The sequence below is a fragment of the Hypanus sabinus genome, chromosome 21 (assembly GCF_030144855.1).
Source record: "Hypanus sabinus isolate sHypSab1 chromosome 21, sHypSab1.hap1, whole genome shotgun sequence".
Classification (NCBI taxonomy): domain Eukaryota; kingdom Metazoa; phylum Chordata; class Chondrichthyes; order Myliobatiformes; family Dasyatidae; genus Hypanus; species Hypanus sabinus.
This window is the reverse complement of record NC_082726.1, coordinates 59,652,706-59,672,629: the sequence shown is the minus strand read 5'-3', so window position 1 is coordinate 59,672,629 and position 19,924 is coordinate 59,652,706. Positions and strand designations below refer to the sequence as shown.

General features: G+C 48.3%; 1 protein-coding gene across 3 annotated transcripts in view; it reads right to left on the bottom strand.

Moving 5' to 3' along the window:
* Nucleotides 1-19,380, bottom strand: part of LOC132379101 (SH2 domain-containing adapter protein F-like) — a 267,029-nt gene extending 247,649 nt beyond the window's left edge. Inside the window, exon 1 of one of the 3 annotated variants that reach the window (XM_059946666.1) lies at nt 18,907-19,380. In XM_059946666.1, the coding sequence (XP_059802649.1) occupies nt 18,907-19,248 (342 nt within the window). In that variant the 5' untranslated portion in view covers nt 19,249-19,380. The remainder of the gene's footprint in view (nt 1-18,906) is intronic. The other 2 variants (XM_059946665.1, XM_059946668.1) reach the window with 2 other exon arrangements.
* Nucleotides 19,381-19,924: the final 544 nt, after the last annotated feature.

Genomic DNA, 19,924 nt, shown 5'->3' with positions numbered 1-19,924 from the left:
AAAAGTAAACATGCTAGATTTTCTAAAATTGACTCCTTCTACCTTAGGCCACAAACTTATCAATCACCCAATGTGTTGAGCACTGAGGACAACAGATGTCAACCGCAGCTGGAAGTGATTCCACCACCATGAGCCAACGAGGCAATCAAACCCTGCAGGGTGGGACCCAAGACTCCTACACCTTCTGTCGGCAGCAGTAAGAGGGAGATCAGTCAAATACAGTTTTCTGCACTCGTCCTTGTCGATTTTTAATCTTGCTCGACACTTTAATTGGTACAGAGTGACGGAGCCAACAACGGGTTTGTGTTCTGCCATTAGGAATCGATGCAGCGCCCACCCCTATGACAGCCGTGGCTTCACCCCACTCCGAATCCCCCAGGAGATCGCAAAAGTGCCAGATCGTTCAGTGGGCCCAAACATACATTCCTAAAAAGGGAAATTACTGGCTGCAATCGATTGCAATTCAGAAGTAGTAGTATATCTAAAAGTATAGTAGTATATCTAGAATCTAGCAGAGTATCCAGTAGTTTTGTAAGCTGTTTTCAATTTGTCACTGGTGCCATCTTGTCAGAAGTACACAGAACATGAGCTGTAAAGAGTTCTTGAAATTGAATCCATAGGTTGCAGAATCAGTTCAGAGCAGTAGTGAGTGAATTTATTCATGTCAGTTCGGAGTTGTAGGGTAATAACTCTCTCTGAACCTGGTGGTGTGGAAACTAAGGCTTTCTTACCATTTGCCATAGGTAGTAGTTAGAAGAGGGAATGGCCTGGAGGATCGGAGTCTCTGATGATGGATGCTGCTTTTTTGTGGCAGCGCTCCATGTGAATGTGCTCAGCGGTGGGGAGGGCATTTTTTGTGATGGACTGTCCTGCATTCACCACTCTGTAGATTTTTTGTTCCTGGGCATTGGTGCTTCCATACCAGGCCATGATGCAACCAGTTACAATACTCTCCACTGTGCATCTATAGGAGTTTGTCAATGTTTTTGGTGACATGCTGAATCTGTGCAAACTTATAGGAAAGTAGAGAAGCTACAAATACAAACAAGCTGGATGAACTCAGCAGGTCGGGCAGCATCCGTTGAAATGAGCAGTCAACGTTTCGGGCCAAGACCCTCCTGTGCTGGTCCCAAGACAGACCCTCTGATAAGATAACACCAAGGATTTTAAAACTACTGATCCTCTCAACCTCTGGACATACTGAATTTGTATGAGATACAATGAGGTTGAGCTGGCTGGTGGTGTAGTGGCTTCAGCAATGGACTTTGAGGCGAATGGTCTTGAGTTCGAATCTGGGAAGCAGCAATATCTGTGCAGAAGAATCTACTTCCATATCTTGCCACTTATACTATCACCATGAGTCGATGAGGACTCGATAACACTCAACAACAAGGAGGTTACTCCTGTCCGTGATGAGCGACTTAGGTCCCTCGGTGAGCGAGGAATTCTACAGGTTCTTCCTCATTTAATTTTCTTCGGCACTTCAGATGCAGGTACAAGCCCTCAGACGGGAATCGCACTGGAGGAATGCTGCTTCAACCAGAGGGTAAACCCAGCCCCCTCCCCCACCCCTTCCTGCTCTACAGAGGGGAAAGCACAGACTGAGAACATCAGACAGGTTTAGAGTGATGATTTCCCCCGGGCACATAGGGCGTTGGAGTTGTCAGGGTGTGCAGTCATACAAAAATTGTGCCTCACTGCCACCAAAATGCAAGGAAGAATTTGTGTCGAGTAATTTTCCCGGTCAGGTCAACTGAAACCCAGAGTCCCCCTGCACTTGCATTAATTTTTATTTGCTCTATTTTGGTCTTCTTTTGCACATAGGTTGTTCATCAGTCTTTGCTATGTATAGTTTTTCATTAATTCTAATGTATTTCTTTATTCTTCCAGTAAATGCTGGCAAGAAAATTAATTTCAATGTAGTATTTATCATCTATGTACTTCGATGTTCAAAGTAAATTTATTATTGAAGTACATGTTACCATATACTATCTTGAGTATTCATTTTGATGCAGTCATTCCCAGTAAAACAAAGCAGTACAATAGAATCAATGAAAAACTACACACAGACTGACAAATGACTGATGAAGGGTCTTGGCCTGAAATGTGGACTTTTATTCCCTTCCATAGATGCTACCTGACCTTCTCCAGTATTTTGTTTGAAGATCCAGAATCTCTTGTGTTAATGAAATTACTTTGCACTTTGAACAAGGAAGGAGATAGGTTTGAGAGAACTAGATCAGAAAAGTAATCAAACATTGCAGATGCAGGAAATCTGCAATAAATAAAGACAGACAGACATACTTATTGATCCCGAGGGAAATTGGGTTTCGTTACAGTCGCAGCAACCAAGAATAGTGAAGAAATATATCAATATAAAACCATAAATAATTAAATAATAAGTTAAATCATGCCAAATGGAAATAAGTCCAGGACCAGCCTATTGGCTCAGGGTGTCTGACACTCCGAGGGAGGATGATGGCCACAGGTAGGAATGACTTCCTATGACGCTCAGTGTTGCATCTCGGTGGAATGAGTCTCTGGCTGAATGTACTCCTGTGCCTAACCAGTACATTATGGAGTGGATGGGAGTCACTGTCCAAGATAGCATGCAACTTGGACAGCATCCTCTTTTCAGACACCACCATCAGAGAGTCCAGTTCCACCCCCACAACATCACTGGCCTTACGAATGAGTTTGTTGATTCTGTTGGTGTCTGCTCCCCTCAATCTGCTGCCCCAGCACATAACAGCAAACACGATAGCACTGGCCACCACAGACTTGTAGAACATCCTCAGCATCGTTAGAGACAGAAAATGCTGGCAATACTCAGCAGGTCAGGCAGCATCTTTCAGATTATAGGACTGAAATATTAACGTTGTATCTCTCTCCACAGATCCTTGATGTCCTCACCAGTCAGTGCAGGTCACAAAAAGCATCTCCTCCTCTCTGACAATCAACACAGGCACACCTCAAGGATTTGTGCTTAGCCCACTGCTCTACTCTCTGTCTACACCCACAACTGTGTGGCTATGCACAGCTCAAATATCGTCTATAAATTTACTGATTACACAACTATTGTAGGCAGACTTTCAGATGGTGACAAAGAGGCATACAAGAGTGAGAGTGACCTGCTGATTGGGTGGTGTCATAACAAGATTCTTGCATTCAAAATCAGTAGGACCAAGGAATTAAATGTGGATTGCAGGAAAGTGAAGTCAAGGGAGCGCACACCAATCCACGTTAAGGAATCAGCAGTGGAAAGGGTGAACAGTTTCAAGTTCCTGGGTGTCAACATCTCTGAGGATCCATCCTAGGCCCAACATATTGATGCAATTGCAAGAAGCCACGATAGCAGCTATAATTCATTCATTTGAGAAGACTTCGTATGACACCAAAGACTCTCGCAAATTTTTACAGATGTACTGTGGAGAGCATTCTAACTGGTTGCATCTGTCAGGTATAGAGGGGCGACTGCACAGGATCAGAAAAAGCTGCAGAAAGTTGTAAACTCAGGACAGCTCCATCATGGGCACCAGCCTCCCCAACATCGAGGACACCTTCAAACGGCGATGCCTCAAAAAGGCAGCATCTATCATGATAGACCCCCACCCTCCCATCATTCAGGACATGTCCCCTTCTCATTGCTACCATCAAGGAGGAGATACAGTAACCTGAGGACACAGGTTTCAGGGACAGCTTCTTCTTCCCTGCCATCACATTTCTGAATGGACAATGAACCCAAATATACCACCTCTATTTTTTTGCTTTCTCTTTGCACTACTTACTTAATAAACATATTTCTTCAATTTATAGATTTATATACAATGTTCTCCTGCTCCAAAACAAATTTCACAACATATACCAGTGATATTAAACCTGATTCTGATTCAGACGCAGCCTGATCTTCTGAGTACGGGCAGTCCCGGCTTCCACAAGGGTTCTGTCCCTAAAAGCCACTTGTGAAATGATTCCTTTTTTCACAAGTTGGAAACATTTGCTTTCTATACTCATTGGTACTGAATCACTCAGAATCAGGTTTAATACCACTGACTATGTTGTGAAATTTGTCATTTTGTGGCTACTGTACTGTGCAATTCATAAATATACTATAAAGTACAAGAAGAAAAAGTTAAATTAAGCTGTTGAATGAAAGAAGTTGTTCAAAAAGAGAGCAAAAGTAGTGGTGGTGTTCTTGGACCGTTCAGAAATCTGATGGTGGAGCGGAAGAAGTTGTGTCTAAAATGTCGAGTGTGTCTCTTCAGGCTCCTGCACGTCCTCGCTGATGGTAGCAATAAGCAGACGACATGTCCTGGATGATGGGGTTCTTAATGACTGATGCTGCCTTTTCAAGGCACCAAACGAACACGAGCAATAATTCTTTCATTTCATTGAATAATCACCCTAACACTCCCCATAATTAACTAATGGAATATATACTGTACCTGGTCATTAATGAATAAAGTGAAACATTTGATTATTATTATTACCAGTTTGAAAAATACCTGGGAGAATCTGTAGTCAGTTTTCCTTACATCAGGTCGATCATGTTTTTTTAATATATTTCAGAACAGAAACTGGCCTCAATGCCCCCAGATTGTCCCCATGATGAAAATTCAGGGGCTGCTCCGGAGCAGCTGATGGCCCAGTGATGAATGTTACAGAGCCCGACAGGTCAATTAGCCAGGGCTTTACTTTAATTGGAGCCCATGACATGTCCAATGTACGATATCACACTGTCCAATCCAATCAGCCATCATCAAACAGTTACTTAGGACTCAGCAAGGATGTGGCTTTGAAGGGCAACTCTGCTCTTTGTGATTACGGTTAAGACAAATCCCCTGAGCGAAAAGCAATTGGACACCAGTAAGGAAGGTACATGTTCGGCAATTATATCGACAGAACCAGTTGTTACTCACCACTAATTTGCAACAGTTGTTCAGCGTCCTTACTCAGTTTGATACAGTAGAAATGAATGTACATTCTGGACGGAGAACATTCAAGATTCAAGACTCAAGTTTACTTATCGTGTGTACATCAAAACATACAGTGAGTGCGTCATTTTGTGTTAACAGCCAACACATCAGAGTGTACTGGGGGGCAGCCTGCAAAGTCGCCACACATCCCAGCGTCAACGTAGCATGCCCACCATGCTCAGTAGAACAACACAGAACACAACAAGCAATGAGACAACAGCAGCAAGACAAGCCCCTTTCCTCAGTCCATCCCGCAGACACACAATCCTCTAACTCCGAGACAGTTCAGCTTCTTTGGCTGCCAGTGGACTTGGATTTGGACACAGATGTTGGGCATTTGATGACCCCAGCAGACTCACAGATATCCGCTGCCCTGGGCTCTGGCCAATGGGCCACCACTTCCAAACTTCCAACTCAATTAACCTGATATTTAAATTAATCCCATCAACATCGACAAGGGGCGCTGTTGAGCCTCTGGGGATATTCTGCCATTCAGCAAGATCGTGGCTAAACCATCTCCCAGCTACATGTAGCAAACTCTTTTCTATCTCCTGCAATAATTCAGCTTACCACAATTCCCCTCACCAGGCACTGATTTTCTGGCACCATGTACATCCCTGGACTCTAAGACCAGCAGAGATTGCACCCCCTCCCCCTTCACCTATCAGTTTCCTTAAATTTATTAAAAGGGCCCACTGAATCACCCACCAACCAAAACAATACGGCAAGCTTCTTGCAGTTTAACCCTTGGCATCCTGAAATCACTGAGTATGTGCAGGTTAACATTCCTCCAGGTACTACGTCCCTCCTAGTGCCCTTGGAAAGATGCACTCAGGGCAGCTTTCAGGAGGGCATTGAGTGTTATCCAGCCATAGAATCAGAGAGCTATAGCACAAAAACAAGTCATTCAGCCCATTTAGTCTGTGCCAAGCTGTAATTCTGTCTAGTCCTGGATCATAACCCTCCATATTCCTCCAGCCACGTACTTACTTAAGCTTGCAATCAAACCTGCATCCGCCAATTCCACTGGCAGCTCATTTCACACACACACCACCCTCTGAGTGAAGAAGTTCCCCCTCAGGTTCCCTTCAAACATTTCACCTTTCACCCCTAATCCACGATCTCTAGTTCTAGTCTCACCTAAGCTCAGTGAAAAACGCCTTCTTGCATTCACCCAATCTATATCCCTCATCATTTTTTCTAAACCTCTATCAAATCTCTCATCATTCTTCTAGGAAATAATGTCCTAACCTATTCAACCTTCCCCTATAACTCCTGTCGACATCTGTGTAAATTTCCTCTGCCTTCTTTCAATAGCTTTCCTGTAGGTAGGTGACAGAACTACACACAATACTCAAAATTTGGCCTAAACAATATTTTGTACAGCTTTAATATAAAATCCCAAAGCATAACACGGTTGCTGAAAATGTGCTCCTCCAGGCAGGTAAACATCCTATTTATGCCTTATTTGCCCCCATTACCACTATCTGTCTGTTCCACCATCTTGTCCTCTAACACAGAGCTTCCGTCTATCTTCTCTGACTTCCTTCTGTCTCTGTCTGGATTACAGAGCATGTTTACGAGGATAGGTCGAGTGAGGCCGAGCTTCTCTCTTTGGAATGCAAGAGGATGAGAGGTGACTTGATAGAGCTATAGAAGATTATACGAGGCAGAGACGAAGTGGACAGTCAAAGACATTTTCACGGGGCGGAAATGGCTAATACCAAGGGACAAAGTTTTAAGTGATTGGAGGAAAGAATATGGGAGATGTCACAGGTGGCTGTTTTTTAATTCACAGAAAGTGGTGGGTGCATGGAACACATTGCCGTGGGAGGTGGTAGAGGCAGATACATTAGGGACATTTAGGACACTCTTAGAAACATGGATGAATGAACAATGGAGGGCCACATGAGAGGGAAGGGTTATATTGATCTTCAAGTAGGTTAAAAAGTTGTCATAACATCATGGATCGAAGGGCTTGTACTTTGCTGAAATGTACTATGTCCTGCAACTTTAGGGGTGAAGCTCCCTCTACACTGTCCCATCACACACTCATGGGGTCAGAAACAGAGTGAAGCTCCTTCTACACTGTCCCATCACTCACTCATGGGGTCAGACACAGAGTGAAGCTCCCTCTACACTGTCCCATCACACACTCATGGGGTCAGACACAGAGTGAAGCTCCTTTTACACTGTCCCATCACACACTCATGGGGTCAGACACAGAGTGAAGCTCCTTTTACACTGTCCCATCACACACTCATGGGGTCAGACACAGAGTGAAGCTCCTTTTACACTGTCCCATCACACACTCATGGGGTCAGACACAGAGTGAAGCTCCTTCTACACTGTCCCATCACACACTCATGGGGTCAGACACAGCGTGAAGCTCCCTCTACACTGTCCCATCACACACTCATGGGGTCAGACAGAGAGTGAAGCTCCCTCTACACTGTCCCATCACACACTCATGGGGTTAGACACAGAGTGAAGCTCCCTCTACACTGTCCCATCACACACTCATGGGGTCAGACACAGAGTGAAGCTCCTTTTACACTGTCCCATCACACACTCATGGGGTCAGACACAGAGTGAAGCTCCCTCTACACTGTCCCATCACACACTCATGGGGTCAGACACAGAGTGAAGCTCCTTTTACACTGTCCCATCACACACTCATGGGGTCAGACACAGAGTGAAGCTCCTTTTACACTGTCCCATCACACACTCATGGGGTCAGACACAGAGTGAAGCTCCTTCTACACTGTCCCATCACACACTCATGGGGTCAGACACAGCGTGAAGCTCCCTCTACACTGTCCCATCACACACTCATGGGGTCAGACACAGAGTGAAGCTCCTTTTACACTGTACCATCACACACTCATGAGGTCAGACACAGAGTGAAGCTCCTTCTACACTGTCCCATCACACACTCATGGGGTCAGACACAGAGTGAAGCTCGCTCTACACTGTCCCATCACACACTCATGGGGTCAGACACAGAGTGAAGCTCCCTCTACACTGTCCCATCACACACTCATGGGGTCAGACACAGAGTGAAGCTCCCTCTACACTGTCCCATCACACACTCATGGGGTCAGACACAGAGTGAAGCTCCCTCTACACTGTCCCATCACACACTCATGGGGTCAGACACAGAGTGAAGCTCCCTCTACACTGTCCCATCACACACTCATGGGGTCAGACACAGAGTGAAGCTCCTTTTACACTGTCCCATCACACACTCATGGGGTCAGACACAGAGTGAAGCTCCTTTTACACTGTCCCATCACACACTCATGGGGTCAGACACAGAGTGAAGCTCCTTTTACACTGTCCCATCACACACTCATGAGGTCAGACACAGAGTGAAGCTCCTTCTACACTGTCCCATCACACACTCATGGGGTCAGACACAGAGTGAAGCTCCCTCTACACTGTCCCATCACACACTCATGGGGTCAGACACAGAGTGAAGCTCCCTCTACACTGTCCCATCACACACTCATGGGGTCAGACACAGAGTGAAGCTCCCTCTACACTGTCCCATCACACACTCATGGGGTCAGACACAGAGTGAAGCTCCTTTTACACTGTCCCATCACACACTCATGGGGTCAGACACAGAGTGAAGCTCCTTTTACACTGTCCCATCACACACTCATGGGGTCAGACACAGAGTGAAGCTCCTTCTACACTGTCCCATCACACACTCATGGGGTCAGACACAGAGTGAAGCTCCCTCTACACTGTCCCATCACACACTCATGGGGTCAGACACAGAGTGAAGCTCCCTCTACACTGTCCCATCACACACTCATGGGGTCAGACACAGAGTGAAGCTCCCTCTACACTGTCCCATCACACACTCATGGGGTCAGACACAGAGTGAAGCTCCTTTTACACTGTCCCATCACACACTCATGGGGTCAGACACAGAGTGAAGCTCCTTTTACACTGTCCCATCACACACTCATGGGGTCAGACACAGAGTGAAGCTCCTTTTACACTGTCCCATCACACACTCATGAGGTCAGACACAGAGTGAAGCTCCTTCTACACTGTCCCATCACACACTCATGGGGTCAGACACAGAGTGAAGCTCCCTCTACACTGTCCCATCACACACTCATGGGGTCAGACACAGAGTGAAGCTCCCTCTACACTGTCCCATCACACACTCATGGGGTCAGACACAGAGTGAAGCTCCCTCTACACTGTCCCATCACACACTCATGGGGTCAGACACAGAGTGAAGCTCCTTTTACACTGTCCCATCACACACTCATGGGGTCAGACACAGAGTGAAGCTCCTTTTACACTGTCCCATCACACACTCATGGGGTCAGACACAGAGTGAAGCTCCCTCTACACTGTTCCATCACACACTCATGGGGTCAGACACAGAGTGAAGCTCCTTTTACACTGTCCCATCACACACTCATGGGGTCAGACACAGAGTGAAGCTCCCTCTACACTGTCCCATCACACACTCATGGGGTCAGACACAGAGTGAAGCTCCTTCTACAGTGTCCCATCACACACTCATGGGGTCAGACACAGAGTGAAGCTCCTTCTACACTGTCCCATCACACACTCATGGGGTCAGACACAGAGTGAAGCTCCTTCTACACTGTCCCATCACACACTCATGGGGTCAGACACAGAGTGAAGCTCCTTTTACACTGTCCCATCACACACTCATGGGGTCAGACACAGAGTGAAGCTCCCTCTACCCTGACAATGAGGATAGTATTTTATTCTTAAACTATTGTATCTTATATTAGTTGACAGAAGTTATTATTTTTAAACCTTTTACAAATCAGAAGACAAATTATTGCACTAAACCTGACCATACTGTGGGAAGAAAACAGTGATCGCATTGGAGAGGGTTGTGGGGGGGTGGTTGGCTGGGGAAGACTGCAGACTGAGCTGTAGAACAGTAGAGGGGCACAGACAGAATGATTTCAAAAGCTTCTGCATAATAGAAATGTACAAAATAAGAACACACAGGAATAAAGACAGAAGGTTTAGAAGGGTTCGAGGGAAGTATTCTCACACCCAGGGTGGCTGAAATCTGGGACACGCTGAGAGAGTGATGACAACAAAGGTTCTCACAACTTTAAAATCTAGACAATCACTTGAACCTGTAAGGGTACAGGCAAGTGCTGGCAATGGAAGATCAAAGCCTCAAGTTCGACTGAAAGTTCGGAAGTCAAACACAATTTCTGGAGCCCTGGCCTGTGTGTGCACTGGGGAAGTTGAATCCAGTGTCTGCGATCTGCAAGTCCACTGGAGGCTGAAGGCCTTAAGACAGTCTGGAGGACTGTACGTGCGTAGGTGGGTGGGAGGGAGGGAGGGAGGACACCAACCTACTGCCCTCTACTGTGCCAATTGTCTTTATTGTACTGCCTGCACTGTTCTGTGAACTTTATGCAGTCCTGTATAGGTCTGTAGTCTAGTGTCATTTTTGTGTTGTTTTATGTAGTTTCAGTGTAGTTTTTATATTGTTTCATGTAGCACCATGGTTCCGAAAAACAGTCTCATTTTTACTGTGTTCTGTACCAGCAGTTGTGGTTGAAATGAAAATAAAAAGTGACTTGACTTATTCTGTTACTTGTCGTGCTCGGTGTTGTTCAGCCGAGCACTGTAGGCATTCTGTTATTGGCATCAGAATGTGTGGTGATACTTCTGGGCTGCCCCCAGCACATCCTTCGGCTGTGTTGGTTGTTAACACAAACAACGTGTTTCCTTGTATGTTGTAGTGTACATGTGCTGTATAAGTGAATCAGAATTTGACCGGGGTTATAGGCGGATGCTCGATGTTAAGCATGGGCTGCTGAATAAAAACCTGGTTTAAAGAAAGGCTTCAAAAAATCATGTCACAGAAGTTTAGGGAGGGAATTTCAGACTCAGGGCCCAGGCAACAGGAAAGGTAGAACCAGTCATGGAGAAATTATCCTGGAACAGAGAAAAGTCTTGGAACTGGAGGAACACAGGGATTGAAACTGGAGAGGGTAGTGGCAGTGGGGGGGGGGGGTGAGTTTTGAAATCAAAAGTGAGGTGTTTTTTCTTCTTTAAATTTTTTTTCCCTTCCCATCCCCCTCAGGTGTTTTTTTAAACAGATTGCACCATTGCTCACCCAGGAAGCAGGCTGAGAAGGTGGAGGTGACGTTGGATTAAAAAGAGATCAGGTGCATGAGTTTTGGATGCCTCGTTTCGAGGGTACAATAAGGTCACGAAAGAGAGGAGCAGAATTCGGCAATCCAACTCTACTTCACCATTCGATCTTGACTGAAACTCTCCTGCCGTCTCCATGTAACCCTTAAAACCGCTTACTAACCTCTACTTTAAATAATCCGGCTTCCACAGCCATCTGAGGCAATGAATTCCAGATTCACCACCCCCTAGCTAAAAAAACTCCTCCTCATCTCTGTTCTAAAGGGGCATCCCTCTATTCTGGGGGTGTGCCCGCTGATCTTAGACTCCCCCACTGATGGAAACATCCTCTCCACATCCACCCTGTCCAGGACTTTTGGTATGCAACAGGTTTTAATGAGAATCTCCACCCTCGTCCTTCTGAAGTACATTGAGTACAGGTGCAGAGACCCCCCCTCCCCGCCCAGTGGTCAGGTCTTTTAGTATTCAGGTGGTTTCAGTGAGATTCAACCCCCATCCTCCTGAACTCAGTAAAAGATGCCCACCGGGAAGATGCAGGAGTTGTGAAGTGCCGAGATAACAAGGGCACGGATGGAGGTGGACCCAGTCAGAAGAGGATATGGAGAGTGGACAGACACTTGTTCGAACTGTCACAGGCTCACTCCGTTCTGGCCGGAGGTTCCAATCACAGGCAGGGAAAGATCCTTTACTGTGCCATCTGATGCTCTTCCTGAAAGATTTGCTGAGCATGAGACAGAATGGTAAAGATCCCAGGACAACACTTTGGCAAGGAGCTCCGGGTCACTGTGAGCTCATTAGCACATCCTACGTTCCCTCCCCCTCACCAAACCAACACATCCGTCTGTCAGTTAACATGGTCTGTCAAACATCTCCATTGCATAAGTTAAAAGGCTATTTAAAATGATACAAATAATGCAATGATCTTAAACAGGAAGATTTCGGCGTCAAATCATAACCACAACCCAGGGTAGAAACGAGAGAGAGGATCAGAGCTGGAGTATTAAATGCACCAGCTCATCACACTGCAGGTAGCTAATAAAAGCCAGCATTTTATTGCCATCGTTTAGTCTGATGCTTTCAATTCATCGCTCTGACCTGCTCCCTTCAACACCAATGGCAGACCTGTCCCCACCAGTTCTATACCCCAGTGTTATACACTGACAGACCCATCCCCACCGGCACCGTACCTCGGTGTTATACAGTGACAGACCCATCCCCACTGGTACCATACCCAGTGTTATACAGTGACAGACCCATCCCCACCGGTACTGTACCCCAGTGTTATACAGTGACAGACCCATCTCCACCGGTACTGTACCCCGGTGTTATACAGTGACAGACCCATCCCCACTGGTACCATACCCAGTGTTATACAGTGACAGACCCATCCCCACCGGTACTGTACCCCAGTGTTATACAGTGACAGACCCATCTCCACCGGTACTGTACCCCAATGTTATACAGTGACAGACCCACCCCACCAGTACTATACCCCGGTGTTATACAGTGACAGACCCATCCCCACTGGTACCATACCCAGTGTTATACAGTGACAGACCCATCCCCATCACTGTACCCCAGTGTTATACAGTGTCAGACCCATCCCCATCACTGTACCCCAGTGTTATACAGTGTCAGACCCATCCCCACCAGTACTATACCTTGGTGTTATACAGTGACAGGTGCATCCCTACCGGTACTGTACCCTGGTGTTATACAGTGACAGACCCATTCTCACCGGTACTGTACCCTGGTGTTATACAGTGACAGGTGCATCCCTACCGGTACTGTACCCCAGTGTTATACAGTGACAGACCCATCCCCACCGGTACTGTACCCCGGTGTTATACAGTGACAGACCCATCTCCACCAGTACCGTACCCCAATGTTATACAGTGACAGACCCATCCCCACCGGTACCATACCCAGTGTTATACAATGACAGACCCATCCCCACCGGTACCGTACCCCGGTGCTATACAGTGACAGGTGCATCCCCACTGGTACCGTACCCCGGTGCTATACAGTGACAGGTGCATCCCCACCAGTACTGTACCCCAGTGTTATAGTGACAGACCCATCCCCACTGGTACTGTACCCCAGTGTTATACAGTGACAGACCCATCCCCACCGGTACCGTACCCCGGTGTTATACAGTGACAGACTCATCCCCACCAGTACCGTACCCCGGTGTTATAATGACAGACCCATCCCCACTGGTACTGTACCCCGGTGTTATAATGACAGACCCATCCCCACTGGTACTGTACCCCAGTGTTATACAGTGACAGGTGCATCCCTACTGGTACTGTACCCCAGTGTTATACAGTGACAGACCCATTCTCACCGGTACTGTACCCCAGTGTTATACAGTGACAGACCCATCCCCACCGGTACCGTACCCCGGTGTTATACAGTGACAGACCCATCACCACCGGTACCATACCCTGGTGTTATACAGTGACAGACCCATCCCCACCGGTACCATACCCAGTGTTATACAGTGACAGACCCATCCCCATCACTGTACCCCAGTGTTATACAGTGACAGACCCATTCTCACTGGTACTGTACCCCAGTGTTATACAGTGACAGACCCATCCCCACCTGTACTGTACCCCGGTGTTATACAGTGACAGACCCATCCCCACTGGTACCGTACCCCGGTGTTATACGGTGACAGACCCATTCTCACCGGTACTATACCCCAGTGTTATACAGTGACAGGTGCATCCCTACTGGTACTGTACCCCAGTGTTATACAGTGACAGACCCATTCTCACCGGTACTGTACCCCGGTGTTATACAGTGACAGACCCATCCCCACCGGTACCATACCCCGGTGTTATACAGTGACAGACCCATCCCCACCGGTACCATACCCCGGTGTTATACAGTGACAGACCCATTCTCACCGGTACTGTACCCCGGTGTTATACAGTGACAGACCCATCCCCACCGGTACCATACCCCGGTGTTATACAGTGACAGACCCATCCCCACCGGTACCATGCCCAGTGTTATACAGTGACAGACCCATCCCCATCACTGTACCCCAGTGTTATACAGTGACAGACCCATTCTCACTGGTACTGTACCCCAATGTTATACAGTGACAGACCCATCCCCACCGGTACCGTACCCCAGTGTTATACAGTGACAGACCCATCCCTACCGGTACCGTACCCCAGTGTTATACAGTGACAGACCCATCCCCACCAGTACCGTACCCCAATGTTATACAGTGACAGACCCATCCCCACCGGAACCGTACCCCAGTGTTATACAGTGACAGACCCATCCCCACCGGTACTATACCCCAGTGTTATACAGTGACAGACCCATCCCCACCGGTACTGTACTCCGGTGTTATACAATGACAGGTGCATCCCTACCGGTACTGTACCCTGGTGTTATACAGTGACAGACCCATTCTCACCGGTACTGTACCCTGATGTTATACAGTGACAGGTGCATCCCCACCGGTACTGTACCCTGGTGTTATACAGTGACAGACCCATCCCCACCGGTACCGTACCCCAGTGTTACACAGTGACAGACCCATCCCCACTGGTACTGTACCCTGGTGTTATACAGTGACAGACCCATTCTCACCGGTACTATACCCTGGTGTTATACAGTGACAGGTGCATCCCTACCGGTACTGTACCCCAGTGTTATAGTGACAGGTGCATCCCCACTGGTACTGTACCCCAGTGTTATACAGTGACAGACCCATCCCCATTGGTACTGTACCCCAATGTTATACAGTGACAGACCCATCCCCACCGGTACCGTACCCCAGTGTTATACAGTGACAGACCCACCCCCACCGGTACTATACCCCAGTGTTTTACAGTGACAGACCCATCCCTACCAGTACTGTACCCCAATGTTATACAGTGACAGACCCATCCCCACCGGTACTGTACCCCAGTGTTACACAGTGACAGACCCATCCCCACCGGTACCGTACCCTGGTGTTATACAGTGACAGACCCATTCTCACCGGTACTATACCCTGGTGTTATACAGTGACAGGTGCATCCCTACCGGTACTGTACCCCAGTGTTATAGTGACTGGTGCATCCCCGCCGGTACTGTACCCTGGTGTTATAGAGTGACAGACCCATCCCCACCGGTACCGTACCCCAGTGTTATACAGTGACAGACCCATTCTCACCGGTACTATACCTCGGTGTTATACAGTGACAGGTGCATCCCTACTGGTACTGTACCCCAGTGTTATACAGTGACAGACCCATTCTCACCGGTACTGTACCCCGGTGTTATACAGTGACAGACCCATCCCCACCGGTACCATACCCAGTGTTATACAGTGACAGACCCATCCCCATCACTGTACCCCAGTGTTATACAGTGACAGACCCACCCCCACCGGTACCGTACCCCGGTGTTATACAGTGACCGACCCATCCCCACCGGTACTGTACCCCGGTGTTATACAGTGACAGACCCATCCCCATCGGTACTGTACCCCGGTGTTAAGCAGCAACAGGCATGTCCTCACCAGTATTTACCCCGGTGCTATACCTGTCCCCACTAGTACTGCACCCTAGTGCTATTACTATCCCCACTGGTACTGTACCAGTGTTATACGGTGACAGACTGTCAGTACTATACCCCAGCATTACACTTATCCCCACAGGTACTGTACCCCAGTGTTTCAACTATCCTCACTGGTACCGAATTTTATACAGTGACAGACCCATCCTCACTGGTCCTGTAGCACAGTGCTACATACAGATACACTCATGCCTACACAGTCCATCAGATGCATGTATTCACTCTGAAACACACATTATTCTGTAACTGCTCTCTGTCTTCCTGCAGCTGATAGCAAGCTCCGCACCACAGGATTAACGATTGCAATGCCTTCGCCCTACGTTAAATACAATAGCAAAAGTGCGCCAGTCTGCAAGCGGCTGTCCATTATATATATGATCCCATAAAACTGACTTTACAATCGACCTTTAAACAAAAGCACAATAATCCCCAGGAGCACCACTACAGGCTTAGGGAAAAAAAACACAGTGGCTCAAGACGAGAGCTTGACACTGACCACTGGGGAACGGCAGAAACCTCCGCCAAGAGTGAGGGACAGTGGTTAATTGCCACAGTTAACAGGGCTAGTGGGGGATCATCACCACAGCTTGGACAGAGAGTTTAATTGCATGCAGTGCTCTCTTGATAGGGACTGGTCTATTTGACAAGGTATTACCCCAGAGACCTCATCATACCAAAAGCTTTACTGAAGGTTGCAGTCACAAGCAGGAAGGTTCTGCTTTGGGCATGCCCTTGAGGACAGAAATACTGGTAATCAACTGTCATTGAGGGAAGGAGTGCCAAGGGTGAGGCACGTTTACCCGACAACCTCCTGTGTGACATCATCCCCTCCCAATCGACACCACTCCCTAATACCACTGCTGTTGACATCACCACCGAATGACATCATCCCTCCCACTGAGTCCCTAATATTACTGCCTCATGCTGATGTAAGAGACCAAAGCTGGATTCAGGAGGAAGACAAAATACGCAGTGAACCAGGCCACTTCTGTAGAGGGAAATGGACAGCCCACATTTCTGGTTTGCGACCCTTCATCAGGACTTATTCCCCAGTAATGAAACCACTTGTCATGCCCATTCCCCAACAATGTTGGCGTTCCCCATAACGCCAACAACCAATCGCACAAAAAATGCTGGAGGAACTCAGCCCGTCAGGCAGTATCTATGGAGGGGAAGAAACAGTCAATATTTCAGACTGAGTCAGATGCTGGTAAAGGGTCTCCACCCAAAATGCCAGCAGTTCATTCCCCTTCATAGGCAGGTCAGGCAGCATCTCCAGCATGTACAGAATCCCTTGTGCCAAACAGGCATCACACAGAGCAAACCTAGCTCATTTGTGGATGCACTCCCTATTTGAACAGGCTTTCTAACACACACGCGCGTGCACACAGTCACAAGAACTCCCTGTATTATTTTATAGCACAACAAATGACGAGAAAGACACCTACCGATTTCACAAGTAATGTTATTTTTGAAGTAACTATTACATAAAAGCTAAATTTATGATACAAGTCCTTTCAGCCCATCTAGATTGTGTTCCTACTTGACGCACTGAGTGGCTGCCCCTGCCACCAACACAAACACAGATTCTGCAGATGCTGGAAATCCAGAGTAACCCGCAAAAAAAAAGTTGGAGGAGCTCAGCAGGTCAGGCAGCATCTGCAGAGGGGAATAAGCAGTCAAAGTTTCAGGCCTAGGCCCTTCATCACGACTAGAAAGGAAGTGGGATGAAGCCAGAAACATTAACTATTTATTCCTCCCCACAGATGTTGTCTGACGTGCCGAGTTCCTTCAGCATTTTGTGTGTTAACAGCACATCCTCAGGTTGTGTTGGTTGTTAATCCAAATGGCACATTTCACTGTATGTTTCAAAGTGCGTGTGATAAACAAATGAACGTGAACCCACTGTCTAGACCAGTACCTCGCTCACACTCTCTAACGTCTACTTTTCTCCCCCTCTTCCTTCGGTGCCGTCAATTCCATCTCAGCGTCGGCCGCAATTTATCAGGAGAAATGCTGCCCAACTCCCCGCCCCCTTCACTCCGTGTGACACTGGAACCGTCAGCCCTCCCCAGAGACTCTCCGTCGCAGAATGTGGCCCCTTCCCCTGACACGGCTAACCTGGAACTCTGAAGAGGGAGCGAGAAAAAGGGGGAGAGAGGGGGTATATGTGTGTGTGCGGAAGTGTGAGTGTTAATGTGGGAGTGAGTGTGAGTGTTTATATGGGGGTGTATATATATGTATGTACAACAGAGAGTGGGTGTATGCGTAGGGGAGGGAGAAAGATTTACTTTGAACTTTGTGAAGGAAGAAGTGAAAAGAGGGGGTGGGGCAGGCTATTAATCCCTCTTGAGCAGAACATCGACTGTTTATTCTCAGCCATAGATGTTGCCTGACCTGAGTTCCTCCAGCAATTTTGTGTGTGTTGCCCTGGATTTCCAGCATCTGTAGAATCAATTGTGCCTATTAACTCCTCTTTCCAGGTGAAGTGAATCAAAATAACGTTAAAAAAGCGAGAAGCGAACCTTTAGTTCACCCGAAGACGTACATTTCTATAGCGCCTTTCTCATCATGCCAAAAGACGTTACCGCCATTGTTGTGATTTAGGTAACTTTGCAACCAATTCATACACAACCAACATGGCACAAGCAAAGAAATGATCATAAAACACCCCGTTTTTATATTTAAAAAAAATGATGTGTTAATCACGACCTCAGAATACCCCCGGTCTGTGCGAACAGTAGCACAGGATGGCAGACAGTGCGTCTTCTCCGTCAGGGCATCCCTCCCTCGGTCAGTCACTGGGATCTGAGCGAGCATTTGAAACTCCAACCGAAAAATCTCAGCTAAAAAAATCAAAGTTTACGAAACCAAGGTGTCAATTCACAAGCTAATCCTGAAGAGAAAGAGGTGCCCACTGAGTCACAGGAACACAACAACCTCATCAACAACAAAGTATCCTTCAAAACACGGCCACTTATTTTGCGGAGATACTTTGTCTGAAAATATCTTTCGAGGAAGGTATTTTAAGAAACAAAGTAACTGCTTCGCAGTAAACACTCTGCGTCTCGGAAGTGCTATTCGTGAAGCGGAGAAGTGTGAAAGCCGCGATGCCGGTCAGCCGGAGTGAGCGGGACGTTTCGGGCTGTCGGTCACTCACCTTGCCCTGTTGATCCTCGGGGGATCCGGGCGATTTACCGCAGTTTTTCTCGGGGTTTTCTACTTTGATGAGCCGGTGTTTCGGCGAGATGTACCTGACCTCGGCGGCGCCTTTCTTGGCGGCGTTGGGGAGCGGGCAGGAGCTGGCCCCGCAGCCGGGAGCCGGAGCGCCGCAGCCCCGGGAGCCGGTGTAAGGGTCCTCGAAGTCCCGCTCTTTCTGCAGCTTGTAAGCGGCCAGGATGTCGGGCTGCCCGGCCGACCGCAATCGGTAGTCGGGCTTGGGGGGTTGAGGAGGACCCTTGTTGCTCTTGAAGATCAAGTGCTCCTTGAACCATTTGGCCATCGCTGCAGCCGCGCATCGCTCTGCCCGGCCGGTCCCGTCGGAGCCTCCGCCGACTGGCGCCGCCGATCTTCGCGCACGGGCGGCAGCAAGAGCGGGGCCGCCGGCGCCGCCTGCAGGCCGAGCGGCTCCTTACAGGCGACTGAGGGAGGCAAATGAGGGGTGGGGAGGGAAGTGGAGGGATGGAGGGAACTTCATATGGCGCGGCAATAGCGGGATAGAGGGAAGTGGAAGGATAGAGGGAAGAGAAAGGATGGAGGGCTGGAGGATAAAGTCGATGAATGGGGAAGTGAAGTGGAGGTTATGGAGGGAGAAATGGAGTGATGGGGAGAGGGGAGATGGGTAGGAAAGTTGAGGGGAGGGGGAGGTGGATCGGGAGGGGAGGAGAGTGGTGGGAGGGGAGGGGAGGAGAGTGGTGGGAGGGGAGGGGAGGAGAGTGGTGGGAGGGGAGGGGAGGAGAGTGGTGGGAGGGGAGGGGAGGAGAGTGGTGGGAGGGGAGGGGAGGGGTGGGAGGGGAGGGGAGGGGTGGGAGGGGAGGGTGGGAGAGGGTTGGGGAGAAGTGAGGGGGATGGGAGAGGGGGAGGGGAGTGGGGAGAGGGGAGGGAGGGGAGAGAGGAGGGAGGGAGAGGGGAGAGAGGAGGGAGGGAGAGGGGAGAGAGGAGGGAGGGAGAGGGGAGAG